This window comes from Mastigoproctus giganteus, chromosome 10, assembly GCF_048544385.1.
Source record: "Mastigoproctus giganteus isolate SK-2022 chromosome 10, ASM4854438v1, whole genome shotgun sequence".
Classification (NCBI taxonomy): Eukaryota; Metazoa; Arthropoda; class Arachnida; order Uropygi; family Thelyphonidae; genus Mastigoproctus; species Mastigoproctus giganteus.
Window position 1 is genome coordinate 184,444,461 of NC_143584.1, and position 17,324 is coordinate 184,461,784.

The following is a 17,324-nucleotide window of genomic DNA, read 5'->3' on the forward strand; positions in this document are numbered from 1 at the left end:
AAATTTATTTAGGCCTGACGTAGCCCAGTGGTCAGGAGCGAGAGTGCATAGCACGCGTTCCTTGTGTGGACTGGGGTTCAAGCCCGTGACTACTAAATACGATAAATATTTATATTGACGATTTATTGTAAACTCTACTGACTTGGTTGTCGTGCCGGAGTATAAACAGAAAATTTATTTAAAAATTTATTTAAACTCAAAAAGGAAAGGGATGAATCAGATTGAGCGACTTGATATCAATGGTTCGATTGTCAATGATTCTGCTCAGGTAGCTGATAAAATGAATGAGTATTTTGTCTACATTCACACGTGAGGAATTCTGTAGGGAAGTGGAGGCCAGAAGTTTATCAGACTCTTGACAGGAGTAAAATGATTTTGTAATAACTGAGCAAAGTGAAGGAGAAATTGTTGAGTTAAGCGTGAGAAAGGTACCTGGGGTGGATGGAATCTATCTAGTTATATTAAAGGAGACAGCAAAGGAAGTAAGCTAGCCCTAACCCATGATTATGAAGGCATCCTTGTATTCGAGGGAGGTCCCCATGGACTGGAGATTTGCAAATGTATCCCCTGTTCACAAAGGGGGATCGAAAGGTGACACGACTAATTTCAGACCTGTTGGTTTAACTTCCGTTCCTGGGAAAATTCTAGACAAGACTGCAGTTATAATTCAGACACAGCAAGGGTTTATTAAGGAGAAGTCTTGTCTGACCAATTTGATTGGATACTATGACGTAGTCACAAAGGAACTGGATGCAAAAAATAATTTTGATATCCTATACTTAGATTTTAAGAAAGCTTATAATACTGTTGAACATGTAAGACTATTATACCAGCTGGAGCAGTATGGCATTAAGAGTAAGTTGCTGCTATGGATAAAGGGATGATTGAGTGGAAGAAGACAGAGAGTATTAATCAATGGCCACTGCTCTTTGTGGAGTAATGTTATTAGTGGAGTCCTCCAGGAGTCCGTGTTGGGCCCATTGCTGTTTTCTGTATTTATCAGTGATATTGATGAAGATATATCAGGCTTGATGTCTAAGTATGCAGATGATACAAAGGTTGGCAGGGTTGTTAATGACAGTAATGGCAGTGTGCTACTGCAATAGGATCTAGAAAAGTTGGGAAAATGGGCTGAGAAGTGGTAACTGAAGTTTAACATTGACAAATGCAAAGTACTGCATATTGGTAAATGTAACTCCAAAGAAATGTACCAACTGTGTGGTACTACACTTAGGGTGGTAGAAAATGAAAAATAACTGGGAGTAATTATGCAGTCAGATGTGAAGTTTTCTGAGCAGTGCAAACGGTCTGCAAGAATAGCTCATGGAGTTTTGTCAATTATATATAGGAATTTTTCTATCAGAAATAAGGACATCATTATCCCTTTGTATAAGATAATGGTCGGGCCCTGTATAAGATAAAGGTCCTCGAATACTGCATACAGGTCTGGAGGCCTCATTTTAGGAAAGGTGTAGAGCTGCTAGAACAAGTACAGAGAAGGGCAATGAGATTAGTGAGTAAAACAAGTTACTGTTACCAAGAAAGACTTAAGTTCTGCAAATTGTAGCATCTGGAGACTAGGTAACTGTGAGGTGATCTGACTGAGGTTTATAAGGCCTTGAATGATTTGAGCAAAGGTCAAACAAATAGGAGGGGGCATAAATTCAAATTGAGGAAAGTCAGTTGTAGAATAGATGTGTAGAAATTTGCCTTTAGCCAGCAGGTGATTGATTGCTGGAACAAACTTCCATCTGCCGTTGTGGAAGTTGACAGCTTAAGTAAATTCAAGGATGAACTAGACAAATGTTTGTAGTGAATGGATGGGTGAAATGGGAAGGGTTGTGATGAATGGGCCTGGTGTACTGGGGTCCATGGTTAAAAAATATATACAATAGCAGTAGCTTTCGAGACCCTCTGTGGCTCTTTGTCAACTGATTAATTTGAATACAACGGATATAGTGCAATGAGCTGAGAGTGGGGCACGTTATTCATTCAAGCTGGTTTCCCACTTGTGCCTGTAACAGGCACCTGTTTAGCACATGGGATGGATAACCACATTTGGTTAGGTCTGCCTTCACACAGTGGTCCCACCCAAGACCACTGAACCAAAACGGTATACCGTCCGCCTACATTTCCTATTATCCAGGCGTGTCAGGATGGATCTCAAAAATCCTCAGAAATTACAACATCAAATGCGTACAGTTACCCTGCAGAAACCTACGTTCACTAGTCTCCAGTGTGAAGACCCCTGTCACATCTCTCTTATGCAGCAATGTAATATATCGCATCACCTGTAGAGACTGTGACAGCTGCTACATAGGAGAGACATCAAGACGTCTTCAAGATCGCCTTACGGAGCATGACAGAGCAATCTGGTTTGCCAAAACTGACCAATACGCAGTCGCGCAACATTTTTGGACCACAAACTACCATCTTTATCCCAAATGTGACTTCGAAATAGTAGACCACTCACGACACTTTCGCCACTGCCTATGGCTAGAGTCACTTAATATATTAAACAATCCAAAGGTCATAAAGGCATACAACTGCACCCCATCCTAGAAACAACCATTTTAACGCTGGATAAACACTGGGGTTTTTTTTTTGGTTTTTTTTTGGATGATGCTGTATAAGCTTGCTTTCTTGCATTGTATGCATCAGCTAATGCTAAAACCTTAGTAGCTTCCAAGGTTAATTCCTTGAATGATTCATATTTAGAATTTGCTGTTCGTAACATCATTAGTTGGTCCTACTGTATAGAATTTAAAAACTGTCTCACACCGCTGTAGTCAACTTTACGAAAGAAAAAAACCCTTCCTTTTATCTCTGATGGTAGTTACATCTTTAAGTAAATCCCACATTAGCCCACTGTGATCACTGCCACCTAGTGATAACTTTATCTGTAGATTCTTAATTCTTGAAAGATCACTGCTGATAATCAGATCACGAGTATTACTCCCTCTGGTTGCCTCCCAAACATCCTGCTGTAGAATACAATCATCCAATAAATCCACAAAAACCTTGCTAGTGTGTGAGTGACCAACCCACAAGTTCCAGTCAATTTCTGGGAAGTTAAAATCTCCCATTATAAGACAGTCTGATTTACTGGCCCATTCTATTTCTCTGTACAGTTGTTCATTGTACTCATCAATGTCATTAGGTCTATAACACACTCCTCTCAACAAATTTTGCTTTCCTAATTCTTATGTCACACCAAACTCACTCAACATTGCACTTTCCACCCATGTCAACTGGATGCACTTCCTTAGATTTAGATTTTATATGTTTCTTAAATAATAGCATAACCCCTCCTCCCTTCCTATCCTGACTAACCTTTCTATACATATTGTACTTACCAAACTCCAGTTCTGCATTCCTTATATCTGTGTGACACCATGTCTCTGATATCCCAACAATATCTGCCTTTGATGTTTTGGCCAGCACCTCAAATTCATTAGCATTAGCATTAGTAGAGGCACACGATGCAAGAAAGCAAGCTTATGCAACATCAGCAAAAAAAACCAAAAAAACCCTCCCATTTCACCCCTCCCAAATGCCTGTCCAGCTCAGCCTTAAATTTATTTAGGTTATCAACTTCCACAACAAAAGATGGGAGTCTGTTCCACCAATCAACTACCTTTTGTTTAAAGGACAATTTCTGCACATCTATTCTACAACTGTCCTTCCTCAGTTTGAATCTGTGTCCCCTCAGGTTCTTAATCTGAGCAAGAGGAAGAATCCCATCATCATTCAACTTGCTCAAGCCATTCAAGGCCTTATACACCTCAATCAGATCACCTCGCAGATGCCTACTCTCCAGGCACTGCAATTTGCAGAACTTAAGCCTTTCTTGGTATGAGCATCCCTTTGTTTCCCTCACCAACCTTGTTGCCCTTCTTTGTTCTCGTTCTAGCAACTCTACATCCTTCCTCAAATGAGGCCTCCTGACCTGTACACAGTATTCTATGTGTGGCATCACTTCACTGTGCCTGCTAGCAAAATTCCTATACAGGTCGACCATCACTAATCCGGCCACCAGTAATCCAGTTCCACTGCTAATTCGGACATAATTTCCGCAAACATCAGATTTCCCGGTTTGGCGCGAACTCGTAAACACTGGCAAGCCATTCCCACTTGTTTTTCTGCATTTATTATTATAACCTGCTCACATTTAGCTCAAGCCATGGTTACAATACATAAAGGAAGTGCCTCTCGTGGTGTCCGGCACCTCCGTAGTCAGGTGGGCAGGAGCAGCAGTGCGTAGCACACGCTTCTTGATTAGACCGGGGTTCGAGCCCGTGACCACCAAATACGGAGGATGCGAAAAGGTCAGGGAATGACCACCGCATATCCCCGGAGCAATATGGCCTTAGTTGCTAATGCTCCTGAAAACCAAATAACAACAACAACAACAACGGCCTCTCGTGGTGTAAAGTGCAAACACCTACATTGTCCATAACAGATAAAATTGAACTTCTGAAAAAACTCGACAGTGGTGTGTCTGTGAAAAATTTAACTCTGCTTAATTGTAAATTCCAGCAATTTCTCTCTGTTCCTCTTATCTTAGTAAGAAAATTATTAATAATAATAATAATAATAATTTTCTTTTAGCCAGTCCTTTATAGATATTTTTTTTTTTTTTTTTTTTACAACACACTTATACAAACTTGTGGAAAAACACAACACAATATGATGGATAATACAGCGTGCTAACAAACTTGTTTTCACAAAATCTCTAACAATACTGACAAATTTATTGCAATGTTTGAGAGTTTATTTTATCTTAATTAGTTTTATTGCATCGCTCGCCGTGCGTGCAATAAACTAATCACAAACGACCTTCATATGTATGCCGTAATAGCGTCACACATATGTGGCTGACACGGCTTCTGAAGAAATAAATTAACCAACGTATGGCCACTTTGGCCACAAATATGCGACATAAAAAAAATACTTTTTTTTTTTATATTTTAAGTGAAAAAACAACAACACTGACATTACAATATTTATTTTAGAATTACTAATCAAATTATTTCCTAAATATTTTTTTGGCTCCTGGGGAATTTTTTTCTTAAACTGGCTTGGCAGTCAACGTGTTAAAGGTAGAAGGAGGTGGTTAGCTGTTGGATAAAATGTATATGCTAAAATAACCACCGGTAATCCGGCAAACTCACTAATCTGGCACCCCCCAGATCCCAATGCTGCCGGATTAGTGATGGTTGACCTGTATATCATTGACAAGACTCCATGACCTGCTCTGGCAGCCTGCGAACTTCATATTCATCTGCACAATTATCCTCAGGTCTTTTTCACTTTCCACTTCCCTGAGTGTAGTACCACACAGTTAGTACGTTTCTCCTCAGTTTTTGCTACCGATATGCAGTACTTTGCATTTGTCAATGTTAAACTTCAGTTGCCACTTCTCAGCCCATTTGCCCAACTTGTCTAGATCCAGTTGGAGTAGCATACTGTCTTTACTGTCCTTAACAACCCTGCCAACCTTTGTATCATCTGCAAACTTCGACACTAAACCTGATATATCTTCATCAATATCATTAATAAATATACAAAACAACAATGGGCCAAACACCGAACCCTGGGGAACTCCACTAATAACATTTGTGCACGAAGAGCAGTGTCCATAGATTACCACTCTCTGTCGTCTCCCACTCAACCATCCCTTTATAATTGTAGCAACTTTCCCTTAATGCCATATCTCTCCAATTTGTACAGCACTCTTTCATGTGCAACTGTAGCAAAAGCTTTTCTGAAATCCAAGTATATGATATCAAAATTATTTTTGGCATTCAGTTCCTTTGTGACCACATCATAGTATCCAATCAAATTGGTCAGACAAGACATCCCTTTAACAAACCCATGCTGTGTCTTAACTATTACTGCAGTCTTTTCTAGATGATCCTGCAATGCTTCTTTATCCAGTGATTCCGTTATTTTCCCCGGAACACAAATTAAACTAACAGGTCTATAGTTACTTATGTCACCTTTTGATGAACCCCCTTTGTGAATTGGTGATACATTTGTACACCTCCAGTCCGTGGGAACCTCCCCTGAGTCCAAGGAAGCTCTCATAATTATGGCTAAGGGTTTGCTTACTTCCTTTGCTGCCTCCTTTAATATAACTGGATAGATCCCATCCACCCCAGGTGCCTTTTTTTATGTTTAACTTCAACAATCTCTCCTCCACTCATTTATTACAAAATCACTTGGCCCCTTGTTAGAGTTTTATAAACTTCTGGCAGTCCCCTCATTGAATAACTCCTCATGTGTGAATGTAGATGCAAAATACTCATTCAGTTTATCAGCTAACTGAGCATGATCGTCAATAGTCAACCCATCTATGTTCAGTGGTCCAATCTGATTCATCCCTTTCCTTCTAGAGTTTACATAAGTAAAGAACTCTTTGCTGTTTTTCTTTGCATCCTTTGCCAAAAATTTCTCGTAATCTGCCTAACCTCCTTTGTGTCTTGATTACAGACTAGTTTATATCTGCCATAGGCTTCTGTGTCACCTGATACTTTATGTGCATCCCATATATCTTCCTTCTCTGCCACGAGCCTCATTAGTTCATCTGACTTCCATTTAGGGCTAAACCTTGAACAGTATTCCTTAGTTGAAATGAAAAGCCTAGTAGCCTCCAAAATTAAGTTCCTGAAGGCTTCCCATTTAGAATTCAACATTGGTATCATCATCAGTTGATCCCACTCTGCAGAATTTAAAAACTGTCAGAGACACCTGTAATCACATTTATGAAAGCAATAGCCCTTCCCTTTACCCTTGATGGTAGTTAGATCTTTAAGTAAATCCCACATCAGTACACTGTGATCGCTGTCACATAGTGGTTCCTTTATCTGCAAATTCTTAATGCATGAATATTCACTGTTGATAATCAGGTTAAGGGTATTACTCCCTCTGGTTGCCTCTCGAACATGTTGCTGTAGAAAACAGTCATCAAATGAATCCACAAAAGTCTTGCTAGTGTGTGAGTGACCAACCCACAAGTTCCAGTTGATATCTGGGAAGTTAAAATCCCCCATTATAAGACATTCTGATTTACTCTATTTCTCTGCACAATTGCTCATTATACTCATCAGATTCATTAGGCCTAAAACATACACCTACTCTCATTTTTCCTTTCCCAGTGCTTATGTCACACCAAACAGATTCAACATTGCATTGTCCATCAACATCAATTGGATGCACTTCCTTAGATTTTATGTGTTTCTTAACTAACAGCATAACCCCCTCCTCCCTTCCTGTCTTGTCTATCCTTTCTGTACACATTGTATTCCCCAAATTCCAATTCTGCACAGTTTATGTCTGTGTGATACCACAAAATTTATTCGTGGTGTCACACAGAAATTCGGCGCCTGCATAGCCAGGTGGTCAGGAGCAGCAGTGCATAGCACATGCTTCTTGATTAGACCGGGGTTCGAGCCTGTACCCACCAAATATGGAGAATGCAGAATGGTCAGGGAATGACCACTGCATATCCCCGGAGCAATATGGCCTTAGTTGCTAATGCTCCTAAAAACCAAATAACAGACAACACAGAAATTCATGAAATTTATTTACTATACTCCTAGCATTGGTGTACATGCATGTATACATGCACCTGGGTGCCTCCATAGCCACCACAGCAGTGCGTAATACATGCTTCTTGATTAGACTGTGGTTCGAGCCCGTGACCACCAAATACGGAGGGTGCAGAAAAGTCAGGGAATGACCACCGCATAATCCCAGAGCAACATGGCCTTAGTTGCTAATGCTTCTAAATAACGACAAACAAACAACAACATGCACCTGTTTTTATTCTTAGTTACCTTAACACAGCCCATGTATTGACTTGTTCCACTACGACTCCAATCAGTCCTTCAAATCCCCAGCACCTTGTTTTCCAGGATGCTGCTCATTGCAAGGATCACTTTCATCTCTGCCTGCGGCTACTTTTAATGTATTATCTGTGTATCCCACCCAAGCTAGCAGTTTTCCGATCCACCTAACACCGCCTCGATAGCATCAGCAAATATTCTTGCACCCTTTCTATTTAAGTGTATCTCATCCCTGTAGAAACAGTCTCTCCTGTTAACAAGTACAGACCATGCTGAGAAAAATTCTAGCCCATGAGCCTTGCACAATCTCTCCAGGGCCAAATTTGCTGACAATTCTCTCATCATATACTCCCTCCTATCGTATCTGGGCAGAATTGCAGGCACTTTCAAATTCATTCCTAACTCGCTACTTTTTTTCAACATTGACCTGTACTTGTTAAGTGATTCCGCAGTTCTCCTACTCTTAATGTCATTAGTGCCAATGTGTTCAACAATATCACCTTTTGTGCCCTTAAAAGATGATATCTGCTCTACAACATCATCAACTTTTGCCCCCTGGCAGACATATCCTGGTCCTGTTCCACCTATCCTTTTTGCACAATATAATCCCTGTTTCCCTGACAATAGAGTTACTGACAACAACTAGTTCCTGTGGGACCAGTGCATTCTGCCTTAGGAATTGCCACTGTGTTTCATGATGATCAAGTGCAAGCTCTGGTGTTGATGTGGGCAGCTGAGAGTTTGGTGGGCCCCCATTTTAAATCCTTCGATGGCTACCACCCTGCTCTTCAAACTCTCATAAAGGCTCTCATAATTGGCACCCAACTTACTCGCACTCCTTACATTGAGCACACTCAGAGACATCCCACTTGGCAATATCCAGGAAGTTAGAGGCACAAGCACGTCCTGTGGTTGTTCCTATGCTTTTACTGTAAGCAATTTTGAAATTATGGGGGGAGGGGGGTGAAGAGATTTTACTGCAAGAAAAATTAGAAATTTACATAAGAAAATTATGTACATAGTTGGGATGATTATGTAGATGCTACTTTTTAGCAGCAGAATATAATAGAAAAAAAAAAATTTTTTTATGTTAATTTTTGGGATTTTTTTTAACTTGGGCTATAAAACCATATACGCTAATCGAACTGATCTTTAAAGAATAGGATAGGATAGTTTTTCTTGGTCTATCTTGTTGTCCAATCAGGGGTCAGTTACTCTCTCTTATGACATCTCCCTTTTCATACTTACCTGGACATTCTGACTGCAAAGAGGAGTTTGCTTATGATCAGGGGATCGGTATAAGCCCTGGAATGTGATGGTCTTCATACAGGTAAATACTGCAGAGTAACATTGTTTTTTAATTGTAGTTTGATCTTAATGGAATTAATCCATAAAGGTAAATGACTCATTTAAAGTTGTGTTCAGTAATTATCTTGTGCAGCTCTTCAAATTTTCAAAGCCTGTCTTGTGTGTGGTTTTCAGGGTTAAGCATGGCCACTCCTGATATAAGCTGTGAAATAAAAATATTAAAATTACATTAAACAATTACATGTTTAAGGGGGCTTCAAAATAGTATAAAAAAAGAACTAAAGATGTAATCAGTTATTGCCATGAAGAGAATTGCACATTGGCAGCCAGTTAGTTTGATAACTATTGCCAAATGAAATTTCACATCTGTATGCTATATACAGTTAATTTGATTTCTATGGTAAAGGCTTGTGCATTGCTACTCCTCATGGTTATAATAATTTTCATTTTTAAAGATATTACTATTGTACATTACGTTGCTTTATTTTCAACACAAACATTTGTGACTGAGTGAGTAGCATGCTGCTATTTTATTAATTTGAAAATTTTTCAGACTGATGTTACTGTAGGAGAAGGTGATTCATCTGAGAAGAATGTAGCTGAAGCAGAGGAGGTAATGTGGAAAATTCTTTAGTATATCTTTGTTGTTCTGCTCTATAAAATATTTACATAATTAGAATGAGTATTGATCATTGTTATGTCGAATTATGACTAACACTTTAATAGTTTTTGTACCCAATTTCTTAGTTATACATGTTTACAAAATTCATATTTATTCTGTAGATTAACCCACATCTGCTTTCATAATGAAATATTATAATACAGAAGAGAAAGCATGCCTTTTTATTACTTCAGAAAATAATTTCTATATAACTGTATATGATTTCAATTTAAACTTGTGCCCAGTTAATTCCCCTCGACATGGGCACCTCTATGCGGTGAAGTACCTCCCAATGATACTGATGAACCTTTAGGCTAGCATCACTGGGATCCAGTGCATGCAGACTTGGTTTCAGGCTTCAGAAATATTATTCACTGCTTAATTGAAATAGGAATCTGCCATTTTTGCCATGCGCCGCAACCCATGAAACTCAGGGACAGTGATCCTAGGGTTGAGGGCCCAGCTTCAACACACCACTTCACACCCTGCTTCAAGAAGATGGGAGGTCCTGGAATGGTTCACCCGGGATCAGTTGGCTAGTGGGTTAACTGCAAGGTTAACCCACTAGAGTACACTTAGGGTGGTAGAAAATGAAAAAGACCTGGGAGTAATTCTGCAGTCAGATATGAAGTTTTCTCAGCAATGCAGACAGGTGGCAAGAGCAGGTCATGAGGTTTTGTCAATGATATACAGGAATTTTGCTAGCAGGGAAAAGGTGATTATCCCTTTGTATAAGGCAATGGTCAGACCACGCCTTGAGTTTGCTTATGATCAGGGGATCGGTATAAGCCCTGGAATGTGATGGTCTTCATACAGGTAAATACTGCAGAGTAACATTGTGAATAGGTCTGGAGGCCTCATTTTAGGAAGGATTTAGATTTGCTTGAGTGTGTACAGAGAAGGGCAACAAGATTGGTGAGAGGAATGAAGGGATGCTCTTACCAAGAGAGGCTTAAGTTCTGCAAATTGCAGTGGCTGGAGACTAGGCACCACCTGCGAGGTGATCTGATTGAGATGTATAAGGCCTTGAATGGGTTGAGCATGCTGAATTCTGATGGGATTCTTCCACTTGCTCAGATTATGAACCTAAGGGGCATAAATTCAAATTGAGGAAAGACAGTTGTTGAATAGATGTGCAGAAATTTGCCTTTAGCCAGATTAATGCTTTAGCATGATTAATTGCTGAAACAAGCTTCCATCTGTCGTTGTGGAAGTTGATAGCTTAAATAAATTCAAAGAGGAACTGGACAAAATTTTAGAGGGAATGGTTGTGTGAATTTTTTTTTTATTTATTTTTTTTTATTATTTATTTATTTATTTTTATTTATTTGTTTTATTTTATTTTATGTTTTTTTGGTTGATGCTACATAAGCTCATACACTTGCTTTCTTGCATCACATGCCTCTATTACTATTATTACTATATTAACCATGTTAACATGTCAATGCCATGACCCTACTCTCATTATCCAAGGGACATGTTTCAGCCTGGCAGTGGTGTGGGTATGGTGTCTGGATATCCCTAGCATCCCACTCCTGAGTGCATTTATTGTTTGCCGGGTGATGAGCATCTCATTTGGGCTCCATGGTGGATAGGAAGCCGGGGCACTGAACCACAAAAAATACTTGTGAATCCTGATAATCAAAACTTTTCTTCTGGGATCTCAACATGGTCCCTACCAGATACTAATATGGTTGACAATAACAGTGCAGCAAAACAGTCCAGAACAGAAGAAACACCAGGACCTACATCATGCTTCCTGGTAATTCATTTCACTACTGAAAAACTCACTGGGAAGATGTTGCCCTTCTTTATTCAGAAGGACCTGGAAGAGTTGGCAGGGTTGCCAAAATCAGTGAAATGGCTTCATACCAGCGATATTCTAATAGAAACAAAAAATGAAAAGCATTCAGAACAGCTTCTTTGAGTTGACTCTATAGGAGAAATTCTGATTAAGAAATATTGTTCTAGGTTTAGGCCTAAATGGTTATCAAATGAACTAATGAGACTCATGACAGAGAAGAAAAATGCATGGGATGCATATAAATTATCAAGCGACACGGAAGCCTATGGCAGATATAAGCTAGCTGCAATCAGGTCACAAAGGAGGTTAGGCAGGCAAGGCAGATTACGAGAAATCTTTGGCAAAAGATGCTAAGAACAACATCAAGGATTTCTTTACTTATATAAACTCTAAAAGGAAGGGGATGAATCTGATTGGACCACTTGACATTGATGGTTCGACTGTTGATGATCCTGCTCAGAGAGCAAACAAACTGAATGAGTATTTTGCATCTACATTCACACATGAGGAGTTATTAAGGTTTGAAAATGGCAGAAGGTTATCAAATTGTAGCGGGGTGCTTAATGATTTTGTAATAACTGAGAGCAAAGTGGAGGAGAAATTGTTGAAGTTAAACATAAGAAAGGCACCTGGGTTGGATGGGATCTATCCAGTTATATTAAAGGAGGCAGCAAATCAACTAAGCAAACCCTTAGCCATAATTATGAGAGCATCCTTGGACTCAGGGGGAGATCCCCACGGACTGGAGATGTGCAAATGTATCCCCAATCGCAAAGGGGGAGGCGCCTCCGTAGCCAGGTGGGCAGGAGCAGCAGTGCGTAGCACACACTTCTTGATTAGACCGGGGTTCGAGCCCGTGACCACCAAATACGGAAGATGCGGAAAGGTCAAGTAATGACCACCGCATATCCCCAGAGCAATATGGCCTTAGTTGCTAATGCTCCTAAAAACCAAACAAACAAACAAACAACACTGGTTAAAAATGCATTGCAGGATCATCTAGACAAGACTGCAGCAATAATTCAGACACAACATGGGTTTGTTAAGGGGAAAGTCTTGTTTGACAAATTTGATAGGATATTATGATATGGTTACAAAGGAACTGGATGCAAAAAATAATTTTGATATCATATACTTGGATTTCAGGAAAGCTTTTGACACTGTTGTGCATGGAAGACTATGGTACAAATTGGAGCAGAATGGTATTAAGGGTAAGTTGCTACAATGGATAAAAGGATGGTTCAGTGGGAGAAGACAGAGGGTGGTAATCAATGGGTGCTGCTCTTTGTGGACTAATGTTATTAGTGGAGTCCCACAGGGTTCGGTCTTGGGTCCACTGTTGTTTTGTATATTTATCAATGATATTGATGAAGGTATATCAGGCTTAATGTCGAAGTTTGCAGATGATACAAAGGTTGGCAGGGTTGTTAATGACAGTAATGGCAGTATGCTACTGCAACAGGATCTAGATAACTTGAGAAGATGTGCTAAGAAGTGGCAACTGAAGTTTAACCTTGACAAATGCAAAGTACTGCATATGGGTAGAAGTAACCCCAGAGAGATGTACCAACTGTGTGGTACTACACTTAAGGTGGTAGAAAATGAAAAAGACCTGGGAGTAATTGTGCAGTCAGATATGAAGTTTTCTGAGCAATGCAGACAGGCTGCCAGGGCAGGTCATGGGGTTTTGTCAATGATATATAGGAATTTTGCTAGCATGGAAAAGTGGGTGATTGTCCCTCTGTATAAGGCAATGGTCAGGCCACTCCTTGAGTACTGCATACAGGTCTGGAGGCCTCATTTTAGGAAGGATGTAGATTTGCTTGAGCGTGTACAGAGAAGGGCAACAAGATTGGTGAGGGGAATGAAGGGATCCTCTTACCAAGAGAGGCTTAAATTGTGCAAATTGGAGTGGCTGGAGACTAGGCACCTGCACAGTGATCTGATTGAGGTGTATAAAGCCTTGAATGGGTTGAGCATGCTGAATTCTGATGGGATACTTCCACTTGTTCAGATTACCAACCTAAGGGGGCATAAATTCAAATTAAGAAAAGACAGATGTAGAATAGATGTGCGGAAATTTGCCTTTAGCCAGTGGGTGGTTAATTGCTGGAACAAACTTCCATCTGTCATTGTGGAAGTTGATAATTTAAATAAATATAAGGAGATGCTGGACAGGCATTTTGAGGGAATGGTGTGATATTTTTTTTTTTTTTGCCTGATGCCGCATAAGCTCATACACTTGCTTTCTTGCATCACCTGCCACTACTACTACTAATGGAGTAGTTGCCATTCTTGTGGGCAACCATATACCCTTTTCAAGCTATGCTACTTATCACCAACTTAGAGGCAATAGCAGTTTGTCTAACAGTAGGGTTTCCTTTTAACTGTTTGCTCCATCTATTTGCCTCTTGGGAACTTCTCCCATGCAGACCTTGATGATCTCATTAAGCAATTGCCATCCCATTTTCTATTACTAGGAGATTTCTAGGGTAGTGCTGACATTGATGGGGGGGGTTGCACTGTCAAGCATATGCTCAAAGACAATGACCTGGCCATTCTAAATGTGGATTGTAACACCTACTTCCACCTGCTTAGTCATACATTTACTATTATTAATATTTCTATATGCTCCCCTTCTCTCCTGCCTTTGTGTACATGGGAGGATGAACACAACCTTTGATACTAATCACTTCCCCATAATATCCACTCTTTGCAATGGAGAGACCATGCCACCTGTTGATACCACAGTGGAAGATCAATCACTCTGACTGTAATGCCTTCAGATATCTGGCAACATTTAATACTACCATAGTCAGCCAGGAGGAACCAATTAATGATGCAGTTAAGTACTTCATGGAAAGTATCATCCAAGCAGCAGCATATGCAATACTGAACATGAATCAGTTCCCACCATTTCCATAACCATGGTGGAATGCAGGATGCACAGCAGAAGAAAGGCTCAAAACAAAGTGTGGGGCATATTTTTTCGTTATCCCACCACAGATAATTTAAATGCCTTCAAACGTGCACATGCCAAAGCACGTTACGTTAGACATCAGAGTCAGAAGGAATTGTGAATCTGCTTCACATCTTTCATCAACAAGTCGGGGACACTAAGCTCATCTAGGATGAAAAGTCTGGAAATTGAAGGGCAGGTACACATCACACTCTTCAGTGATGCTAGAGCATAATGGATGTGCAATTGCAGACCCAACTACAATTGCAAACATTCTAGGGGACACGTTTGCTAAAATGTCTCCTGAAACTTCTTAATCCTCTAAGTTTCTGGCCCTCAAAGAAAAAGCTGAAAAGCAGCATTTTAAATTGTCTTCAAATAACTATGAGGATTACAACCAGCCTTTCACAGAATGGGAAAAAAACATGGCCCTATCTCTATCCGAAGTGAGTGCTATTGGGCCAGATGACATCCATTACGAAATGATTGAGCATCTCTCATCTGAATCTGTGGATCAGCTGCCTTGTCCATACAACAGAATCTGTCTTGAAGACCAGTTTCTGGACTCCTCCCTGCATAAGGCAGTTGTGCTTACCTTCCCCAATCCAGGAAAGGATCCAAAAATTCTGAACAGTTATCTCCTAGTTGCTTTGACAAGCTGCTTGTACAAGATCCTGGAAAGGATGGCCAATGTCTGCTTCATGTGGTATTTAGAAGCAAATGACCTTTCCAAAATACAGTGTGGCTTCCAAAGAAACAAGTCAACATTAAACCATTTAATAAAACTGGAAATGTCTATTTGAGAATATCTATTTGCTTTCCTCAAATGCAAGCACTATATGTTGCATTTGAGGAATGCATCTTGAATGGTGTCAGTAGCCTTTGATATGGGAAAAAGTGTATGACACAGCATGCAGATTTTGAATTTTAAAAGATATCTGTAATCTTGGTCTTAGAGGTCGCTAGCACCTTTTATTATATTTTTTTTAACTGCTCATTCCAAGTTCAATTGATTTCTCTTTTGTTTCAAATGAATTTATTTAATTCCTGAACTTCATGCATTATTATTTTATTGTTCATTTCCTCTTCCATCTTCATTAAAAATTGTTTCTAGATAGACAGAATTACTAACTTTTTTCAATATTTGTATATTTAATCTATACAAGAACTTTTCCCTCTTTCTCCCAACTCTCATAACTTTTGTTTTGTGTAACTGATTTTCATACCAAAACTGTATACAGCCTATAGCTAATTTATTCATAATTTATTAATGATCTTGCATGCAACTGTTTAATGGCACAGCATTATGTAAATATAATAATGATACAAATTTTATCATCTCCCACATTTATCAGTAACTTTCTCTCTGTAATTAAATGGCTCATTTAATCTTAAACTATTTTTCAGTGCTTCCTTCAATGCTCACAGCATATTTGCCATATTATACAAATTTTTAGTATTTCCCATAAAAGATTGTTCTTGATATCATAATTTTCTAAAATTTGTTAGAGCAAATTTCTAGGTACTTTGTCATATGCTTTTTCAAGCTCAACAAATCCTATGTACAGGTTCTGGTTATGTACCCATGACTGTTCTGTAGTTTGTCTTAGTGTAATTATTTGATCATGGTAGCCCAAAATATGACTATTCTTCCCCAAGTTACATTTAATTTGTGAAAGTAAAATTTTAAAAATATCCTTCTCTCCTATTTTAACTTAACTTGACCCTTGTCACTTTTGATTACCTTAGTTGTGGTTTCCCCCCACCTGTTCCAAGATTAATAACACAAAATGTTTTGCCATCTTCCTGATGCCTGTTTTCATGGCCTTCCCAAAATTTTTAAGATTTTTTATTAGCCACTTTCACATAAACTACCATATTCTAACTTATGATCTTTTACCCTTATTAGTAAGCATTCACAATAATGATTATAACTAGTATATCCTTATCACATGCAGGAATTTTTTTGAAAAAACAAAATGGAGGAAAGTGCTGTATTTAGTATAGAGATGTTATATTGGACTTGTCTTCTTTTCCTATATTCATGTTCCTAAGGAAACATTATCTTTAACCATAAATGACATATCATATTGGTGGATGAGATTCTAGGATGGCATTAACCTTTTCATTTATTATTAATTGGGAAGCTTCTATTGGGAGGATTCTTGTACTTAGTATTCATCTAGATATCCTGAAGCTTAATTCTCCAGTATTCAGAATGCTAATTGTACATAACGCATGGAACTTTGATAGTTCATGCACTTTTTTGTATTACATGCATTATGTGCACTTTTTGCCATAAAATAAAATAACTGATTGTAATTGTCTTTTTTTTTTTAAGTTTTTAATGCTATGCTTGTTGTGTGTATATATATAGCAGAGAATCCAGAAATTATTGAGTAGCATGTCAGCCATGGAAGAGCATGAGGTCAGTGTTTGTTATTTAAAAGTTAAACTATACCTAACCTTTTTAAATCATTTAACTTTGTTTTTTAAAAGAAATTTTTGGTTTCAGAAGTCATTTAATATATATTATTTCCCAACTTAATATTTTGGATGACGTTACTGCTATAGCAAGTATTATGGTAATTCTAATTAACTTTCCATCTTTGTTTGCTAATCTTATTTTCTTATAACTAATAACTAATGTTACCTATACTTAATTTTCACATTCTTTGATTAAACTAATAATTTATAAAATACTGTGTGCATTGAAATGAGAAAAAAAAAAAAAAAAAGCAT

At 38.7% G+C, this 17,324-nt stretch overlaps 1 protein-coding gene across 2 annotated transcripts in view; it reads left to right on the forward strand.

Moving 5' to 3' along the window:
- fidipidine (coiled-coil domain-containing protein 93) overlaps positions 1–17,324 on the forward strand; it is a 167,128-nt gene that overhangs the window by 76,134 nt on the left and 73,670 nt on the right. Inside the window, exons 9-10 of one of the 2 annotated variants that reach the window (XM_090382322.1) lie at positions 9,712–9,771; positions 16,960–17,010. In XM_090382322.1, the coding sequence (XP_090238448.1) occupies positions 9,712–9,771; positions 16,960–17,010 (111 nt within the window). The remainder of the gene's footprint in view (positions 1–9,711; positions 9,772–16,959; positions 17,011–17,324) is intronic. The other variant, XM_090382323.1, reaches the window with a different exon arrangement.